General features: G+C 52.9%; 1 protein-coding gene across 10 annotated transcripts in view; it reads left to right on the plus strand.

The window, feature by feature from the left end:
• The window catches only part of CAMK2G (calcium/calmodulin dependent protein kinase II gamma), a 64,757-nt gene extending 58,333 nt beyond the window's left edge, over nt 1–6,424 (plus strand). For 9 of the 10 annotated variants that reach the window (XM_029059942.2, XM_029059932.2, XM_029059936.2 and 6 more), the window contains 4 exons: nt 1,935–2,010; nt 2,456–2,550; nt 3,024–3,269; nt 4,262–6,424. In XM_029059942.2, coding sequence (XP_028915775.1) covers nt 1,935–2,010; nt 2,456–2,550; nt 3,024–3,256 — 404 coding nt within the window. In that variant the 3' untranslated portion in view covers nt 3,257–3,269; nt 4,262–6,424. Of the gene's footprint in view, nt 1–1,934; nt 2,011–2,455; nt 2,551–3,023; nt 3,283–4,261 lie in introns of all 10 variants that reach the window. The other variant, XM_029059933.2, reaches the window with a different exon arrangement.
• The last annotated feature ends 2,195 nt before the right edge of the window (nt 6,425–8,619 follow it).

Below are 8,619 nucleotides of genomic sequence, written 5' to 3' on the forward strand. Positions count from 1 at the left end.
GCCGCTCGCTCCTGTGAGGAGAGGCTCGTGGCCTGGGACAGCCCCGGGCTTCCATCAGGGTTAGCGCGTGCTCAGTCCGAGCCCTCCCTCACTCTCATGGTGCCCTTCGCTCTTAGCGGTGCCCCGTGTAAGTGAGCTGTCCATGAGTGCAGGGCACTGACCCTACTGGCCCCTCCGACAGAAGGGCTTCATTGGTTCTCAGCCCTTCCTCTCTGCCTGCTCGTTAGCCTAGAAATTCTTTTTTCTCCTCTGGGAGAAAGGGTCCCGGTGTACGTAGCCAAAGGTGAATTCTACACAAGTTGGAGCACCTGCTGCTGCTGATAATGTCATTTCTCTGAGGTGGATTTGCAATGGACAGTGTCCTCCAGAACACTGAGTACCTACAACCTGTTCCTCCTTGCCTTGCTGGGTATTAGACTCAAGTGTCTTATAAAGACGAGTGCCAGCTTACTAAAGAGCATAGCGTGAGAAGCCAGAGGAGCCCTTCACCACACCAGGCCTTCAAAAGGAATAAAGGAGATGTGGAATCTGGCTAGAATCCAAAAGGAAACTCTGCCTGAGTTCTTTGAGTTGTCAGACCCTAATTACATATGTCTAATCATGATTAATATTTCGATTGGAGATACAATTGAAAAAAACGGGAGAGAAATTTGAAACCACAAACTAAGGTTTAAAATCGATCAGTTGAAATAGATCTCAAAATAAATCAAGGAGCTCCCACTTCCCCATTAGCTCAATTAGGGGGTAGGGAGTTTTTAATCCCTGTAGAGCCTGTTCTGCAGAGCTGGATGAAGAAACTCCTCTCCAACCACCAACACCAGGAGAAATGTGGGCAAGATTTTGTCTCCTCACCTCTTCGCACTTCACGCCCCAAGAGAACTCTGGGGGGTTGACTTTGTTGGGGACCACCCCTTACTGTGGTGCAAAAAGGTGGTGAAAAGGTTGCTTTCTGGGAAATGTAGTTTTTCCTGTCCTTTTCTGCAATTCCTTTCCAACTTTAAACAGGCCCCCGGCTGCTTTGAAAACATACAGTTCTCACCAAAGACTGACCATAACCTAGAACAGTTTAACACTTCCACATTTCATGAGTTGTGCCACTTGTCAGCTGTGTGACTGTGGGCAAGTCACTTAACTTCTCTGTGCCTCAGTGACCTCATCTGGAAAATGGGGATTAAGATTGTGAGCCTCACGTGGGACAACCTGATTGCCTGTATGTACCCCAGCGCTTAGAACAGTGCTCTGCACATAGTAAGCGCTTAACAAATATCAACATTATTATTATTATCAGTAGTGAAGTTCTGGTTTCATTAGATCAGAGATCCCCTACTTGGCCCAGGAAAATCATGTAGACTTTGGAGCCTCATGCTCCCCGGGCTAGGACCAGAGCTATTTGGGAGTTGTTTTGATGATGATTTAAGTCTGACTTTGCTAAGCTCCTTGGGATGGTGAGCTGTGCCTGGTGCCTGACACATGGGGAGAGTAATTCCTGGCAAGTCTGGGCCTGGCAGGAGAGGATAGAGGCGTTTCAGGCAGTGTGTTGGCGACCCATCTGATCCCCAGCCTTTGAAGAGTTTCCCTGTGATCTACAGATGTTTTCTTCTAGGAATGAGAGTGCTATAGGCCAAGGAATAGCAGCAGTTGGGCTGGGTTGGGAAGAAGAGGGTCTCACTCACCGGTCAAGGCTGGGAGGTATTTTTAAGGTGTGGGAAGAGGAGATGGTGAAGAGGAAGATCCCAGGAAGTGCTGGGGAGTAGGAGGAGGGAGACGATGAGCAGTCCATCTATCAGTGGTATTTACTGAGCACTTACTGTGTGCAGAGCACTGTCCTAAGCGCTTGGGAAACAATGCTCTCTGACGGGGCAAAGCAAGAAGTCCGCCAGCCACAGGAGCCTCTGTACACCCATGTAGGTGAATTGCCCCTCTCTCTCCCACAGTGCGCAAACAGGAGATCATTAAGATAACAGAGCAACTGATTGAGGCCATCAACAATGGGGACTTTGAGGCTTACACGTGAGTAGGGACCTGTCCTTGGGAAATCCTGGGTTCCCTCTTCAGGGGCCAGACCAAGCCTGAGCCCTGCAGGGAAGACCAATCTTTACCCCTCTGCCTCCTTAGAGACGCTACTCTGTGCATCCTTCTTAGTGGGAGCAATCTTTGGGCCAGAATTTAGCATCCAGGTTTCCTGAAGGGAGGAGGTGGGCCCGAATGTAGGTTGATTGGCAGGGCCCAGGCACCAGCGTTAACTGGTGAGCTTCTGGGATGCAGGTAGCTTCGTCAAGCCCTTTATAGGAAGGCCCAGACGTGCCCCTGCTATGCCTAGCCCGTGGCCCAACCCGAGGGTCTGGGGTCAGAGAGGCCCTGCACGGAGGGTGGGGTAGGGTGGGGAGGGGGTTTGGGTGGCTCTGGGCAGGATGGGGTGAGTCGGAGCAGGAAGCCTGACTGTCTCCTCTTGCAGGAAGATCTGTGATCCAGGTCTCACCTCATTCGAGCCAGAGGCGCTGGGCAACCTGGTGGAAGGAATGGATTTCCATAAGTTTTACTTTGAGAATCGTGAGTGGGTTCGTGCTGTTGATGTCCTCCTGCTTGCTTTCTCTCCCTCCTTTTACCATCTCCTCTCCACCACCTCCTTTTCGTCTTCTGCCTGCTTCTCTCCAGTCTTCTTTGTCCCATCATGCCTGCCTTTCCCTCTCTAACTCTTTCCTTCTTGTCCCTGCTTGTAGTCTCCCAGATGGTGGTGAAGTGGTGCTCCCTAGCCTTAAATCCTTTCCCCCTGGATAAATGGGATGGATGGAGGGGGCTTAGGGCTGAAGAAGCCCTCAGTCTCCTTTTGCGAGAGAGAAGGATATCGGCATGAGGGGATGGAGGGGTAAGTGGGTGGGTGGGACCGGAGCAGTGGGTCTGATGGGCCGCCCACCTCCCTTTCTTCCCCTTTCTGTTTTCCCTCGCTTATCTTCCCCTCCCTCCCTTCCTCCTTGTTGCTCGTCTTTCTCCTCCCCACCCTCCTCCCCCCCTACCCCCCGTAGTGCTATCCAAGAACAGTAAGCCCATCCACACCACCATCCTGAACCCCCACGTGCACGTCATCGGCGACGACGCCGCTTGCATCGCCTACATCCGGCTGACCCAGTACATCGACGGACAGGGCCGACCCCGCACCAGCCAGTCCGAAGAGACCCGCGTTTGGCACCGTCGAGATGGCAAGTGGCTCAACGTGCACTACCACTGCTCGGGGGCCCCCGCCGCCCCACTGCAGTGATGCCTCGCCTCAGGTGCGTCGGGAAGGTGAGGGGTTGAGGGGAGTGGAGGTCAGGGCGGGAGTGCCCGAGAGAGCAGATGCGGCAGCCTAGAGTGTTTGAACGGGGCAGGGCCAAAGGGGTGGGCCAAAATAAGAAATGATAACGACCGCGGTATTTGTTAAGCGCTTACCAGGCGCCACGTATCCTGCTAAGGTCTGGGGTAGAGACGTACAGTCCCTGTCCCACGTGGGGTTCACGGTTTGTGGGTTTGGTAGCAGAGGCCCAGCCCCTTCTTGGGGGTCTCTTCCACATCCTCCTAGAGGGTCTCCTCCAGCCTCCTGTAGAGATCTCGTCGAACCTCAGCTGAGCCCGGCTGCCTCTAGAAGATACGCCTAGGTTTGTCTGCCCCTTTCCTGGGTCCCCCCATCCATCCCCTAGAGTCCAATGGGGTTGTGGGGCTCGAGTTTCCAAGCACACAAGGCTGGACCCAGCGGGACCTTGGAGCCTGGCTAGGATATTCCCTGCTTCCACACTGTCTCCAGGTTCAGGTTGGGATGGGGGCTCCACAGCAGCTCAGGGGCAGACCAGCACAGCTCAACATCCAGCTAGAAATGACCACACACTTTGGGGTTGGGGGTGTGAGAAGCAAGTCATTCATTCAGTCTTATTTATCGAGCACTTACTCTGTGCAGAGCACTGTACTAAGCTCTTGGGAGAGTATAATACAAAACAGACACATTCCCTGCCCGCAACGAGCTCACGGTCTAGAGGGGGAGAAGTCACCGAGCATTTCCGATTCCACGCCGTGGCCGGCTCTCTGGGGGATAGTTAATCGGGCCAGGCCAGCTCCACCCACCGCAAGGGTCCGCAAGCCCACACGTAAGACCGAAGAGCCGCCGAAAGGCAGGCTCCCCGAGCCGTGGTGACCTGGGCCCAGGGCCCCGTGACTAACTGTTGCTTTTGCATCTTCCCCTGGTCCCCCCCTGCCCGATCCCACGGGGTTGGCCGGACGCTTCCTTCTACAGCGGTATTTGGAGATTCCTAGCCGGAGGTCAAACCTTCGCAGCCAGCGGCTCTGGAGGGCCCGAGTGACGGCGACAGTCCTGTTCGTTTGAGGTTTAAAAACAATTAAAATTACAAAGCGGCAGCAACCAATGCACGCCCCTGCATGCAGCCCGCCCGCCCGCCCATCGTGTCTGTCTCTGCTGTACTGAGGTGTTTTTTACATTTAAAAAAAGAAAAAGGAAAAAAAAGATGGTTTATAAAGTGAAATCGATACCGCCGATACGTTTTAAACCACCTGCAGCCCCAGGGCTAGCAAGATGTGGGAGTTTGAGCGCCCGCCCTGACCTTTAACGCCAGGCCTGCGGGGAGCGAACCCGGGCTGGGGCCACCGTGGACTTCGGGTGCCCGGCCAGGAACTGTGATGCTGATGCTGCTCGGGGCCACGCGGCCACCTGTAGGATCGCCTCTCGGGACCCCCCGCAGCCAGGGGCTGGTTCCGCCCCGTCTTCTGGGAACGGCGTTCTTCGGGACAAGCACGGGAGCCCGGAAGGAGGGTCAGACGTCCGATGCTTGAAGCTTGTGTTTTCCCTTCCTGGGAGAGAAAGCGGCATCCCCAGACAGCTGCAGTGGCGGAGGCAGTGCCGAGCTGCAGCGGGAGCAGCGTCTTGTGACCGGGATTTTATTGTACTGTTCCATTTAGTGTAGGCAGGAGACTTGGTGCTGCAGAAATGTGTCCACTAGGAAGCAGACAAGGAACCTGATATTAGTCTGGTATGCACTCACTCACTCACTCACTCACTCGTCCATTTCTATAGGATGCACAAATAGCGCGGGGCTGGACACTGAAGCCTGGCCCCCACAGCTGGGAAGGGGCAGCGGCTGGCACTTTGCTTTGTGTTTGTTCTCTTGTGATCTGATGAGGTGCTGTGCCTTAGGCCGGTGCCTGCCCCCCCCCCCCCCACTCTCCCTCCCCAACTGCCTTTGACAGTCTCATTTCTGTGCTGATTTGAATGGTCTTTGTCTCGCTTTTCATGGTGATGACCCCACCCCCACCCCCCAACACCCCCTCTACCCCTTTGGCCCTCAGCTGGGCCTGGAGTCACTGCAGGGTGTCCCAACTGGGGAGAACGTAAGAGAAGGGAGGCTTGTTTCTGTGCCCCTAGCTTGCACTGGGAGGGGGGCTGCCTCAACTTTCCATCGGTTCTCTCGCTGCACTTCCATCTCTTCCTCTTTTGGGGAGGTTGGCTTGAATGACTCCTGCCCTGGAAGGTGTCCCTGGTCCGGGGTCCCAGGGAAGAAGACCCTCTCTGCTGACCAACAAGGGCTCAGAGTTGCTGCTGGGGTGTTTTCCTGGGTCATCCCCCTCCCCTTTCCTTCCTTGTGGGCACCTGCAGAGAAGTGGTGCCTGGGCCCCCAGCCCCTCCCTCAGCTTCCCCTAGCACCTGGCCAGGGGAGTCCCCAAGGGAAAGAATTGCACCTCAAGCAGAGGGAGGGGAAATGACTTGGATTTTCCCCAAATCTCCTTTCGCTCGCCTCCTTTTGTCCCGGGATCGTCTGCGTCTGCACCGATCCCTGCCCCTTTCCAGGGAAGGTGAGTGAGCCCCAGAATTCTTTGAACTTCTTCAGGGAGGAAGAAGCAGTGAGCCAAGGGGGAAGAGCGGTAGGTCTAGTGCCAGGAAGCGAGCAAAATGACAGGCCCTAGTGCTTCGGTTTGGTCAGGATCAAAGGTGCAATTTGTTCTTTCCCTAACTCTCCCCTTGGATTGGGCTCTTCCAAGTCCCTTCCTTCTCTCCCCATTTCCCACTTCCCTCCCTGCCCCATCCTGCCACGCACTCCACGACTCCAACGCGCATAGGCCACTCCACAACAGGGTTTGGTTTGGCAGTCTTGGAGACAGTCTTTAAATAAACACGAACTCCAGCTTGGTATGACCACCCAAGACCCATTTCCTCCGAGCATTCTCTCTCTTCTGGGGCTATGTCAGCATCTATAGAAATAGAGATTATAAAAATCACCTTTTAAACCAGAAATGGAAGGCATTTGATGCAGAATTTTTGCATGATGACATAGAAATAATTTAAAAAATAGCTAGTGTTTGTTCTGAATGTTGGTAGACCCTTCATAGCTTTGTTACAATGAAACCTTGAACTGAAGATATTTAATAAAATAACATTTAAACAGTCTACAGGATTATTGATCTTGGGGTTTGGGGGATTTAGAAAAAAAGGGGCTGGGTTCAGATTCTGTTGAATGTCTTATCTGTAGCTGTAGAGTGATAAAGGGAGGGAGGAAGGAAGAAGGGGCTCAGAAGATACTGGGGAAAATGATAGGGGAGAATATTGAGTAAGAAAAGGGGGAGTTGAGATCTGGTGGATGTTAAGGTCGGGGAAGATGTGATAGGAGAGGGGTGAAGTACAGATGAGATAGGATGAAAAATAGAACCATTTAATTGTGAGCCCCTTATGGGACAGGGACTTTGCCTAAACTGATTATCTTGTATCCACCTCAGCACTTAGTACAGTGCTTGGCACACAGTAAGCGTTTAACAAGTAGTATAGAAGCACCAGGGCCTAGGGAAAGAGCACAGGCTTGGGAGTCAAGAGGACCTGAGCCCTAATCCCGGCACCTCGACTTGTTTGCTCTGTGACCTCGGACAAGTCACTTCTCTATGCCTCAGTTCCCTCATCTTCAAAATGGGGATTTAATACCTGTCCTCTCTTCAAGGTAGACTGTGAGCCCCATGGGAGGCCTGATTATCTTGTATCTACCATACCCCAGGGCTTAGTTTAGTGCTTGGCACATAGTAAGCGTTTAACAAATGTCAATTATTACCATTAAAAAAAGCTGGGGGGAGGCTGAAAGGGGGGAGGATGAGAGAGGAGTGGTAAGGAAGAGATGGGATGGATGGGAAGGGGTAAAAAAAGGAGAGGGGTTGGGAAATGGGGTGACGGGGCAAATAGAAGACGGTGGAAGCAGAGGATGAGAGAGGAGTGGCAAGAAAGAGATGGGATAGATGGGAAGGAGTAAAAAAAGGAGAGGGGTGGGAAATGGGGAGATGGGGCAAATAGAAGACGGTGGAAGCAGGGGAGGCCTGGGACCTTAGAATCTTATCCCATCAGAACGGGTCCAGAATAATCATAATGTTGGTATTTGTTAAGCTCTTACTATGTGCCGAGGACTGTACTAAGCGCTGGGATAGGTACAGGGTAATCAGGTTGTCCCACATGAGGCTTACAGTCTTAATCCCCATTTTACAGATGAGAAGTGAACCGAGAAGTGAAGTGACTTGCCCAAAGTCACATAGCTGACAAACGGCAGAGCCGAGATTAGAACCCACGACCTGCAACTCTTAAAGCCCGCACTCTTTCCACTGAGCCTTGCTGCTTCTCTAAGCACTGCTGCCCCCTCTTTTGTAGTTCCGTCGTGCCCCCCCAAAAGGCTCAATAATAATGTTGGTATTTGTTAAGCGCTTACTATGTGCAGAGCACTGTTCTAAGCGCTGGGGGAGATACAGGGTAATCACGTTGTCCCACATGAGGCTCCCAGTCTTAACCCCCATTTTACAGATGAGATAACTGAGGCACAGAGAAGTTAATAATAATAATGTTGGTATTTGTTAAGCGCTTACTATGTGCCGAGCACTGTTCTAAGCGCTGGGGTAGACATAGGGGAATCAGGTTGTCCCACGTGGGGCTCACAGTCTTAATCCCCATTTTACAGATGAGGGAACTGAGGCGCAGAGAAGTGAAGTGACTTGCCCACAGTCACACAGCCGACAAGTGGCAGAGCTGGGATTCGAACTCATGAGCCCTGACTCCAAAGCCCGTGCTCTTTCCACTGAGCCACGCTGCTTCTGAGCCACGCTGGGGTAGATACAGGCTAATCAGGTTGTCCCACGTGAGGCTCACAGTCTTAATCCCCATTTTCCAGATGAGGTAACTGAGGCCCAGAGAAGTTAAGGGACTTGCCCACAGTCACACAGCTGACAAGTGGTGGAGCCAGGATTCAAACCCATGACCTCTGACTCCGCAACCCGTGCTCTTTCCACTGAGCCACGCTGCTTCTCTAATGAAGCCGTGCTGTTTATTGAGCACTTAGTAGATGCAGAACACTCTACCCAGCGCTTGGGAGAGCGAGCTACCACCCCAGAAGGAGCAGATGCTTTTCCTGCCCATAGGAGAAGCAGCGTGGCTCAGTGGAAAGAGCACGGGCTTGGGAATCAGAGTTCATGGGTTCGTATCCCAGCTCTGCCACTTGTCATCTGTGTGACTGTGGGCAAGTCCCTTAACTTCTCTGGGCCTCAGGTACCTCATCTGGAAAATGGGGATTAAGACTGTGAGCCTCACGTGGGACAACCTGATTAGCCTGTATCTACCCC

The sequence above is a fragment of the Ornithorhynchus anatinus genome, chromosome 3 (genome assembly GCF_004115215.2).
Source record: "Ornithorhynchus anatinus isolate Pmale09 chromosome 3, mOrnAna1.pri.v4, whole genome shotgun sequence".
Classification (NCBI taxonomy): Eukaryota; Metazoa; Chordata; class Mammalia; order Monotremata; family Ornithorhynchidae; genus Ornithorhynchus; species Ornithorhynchus anatinus.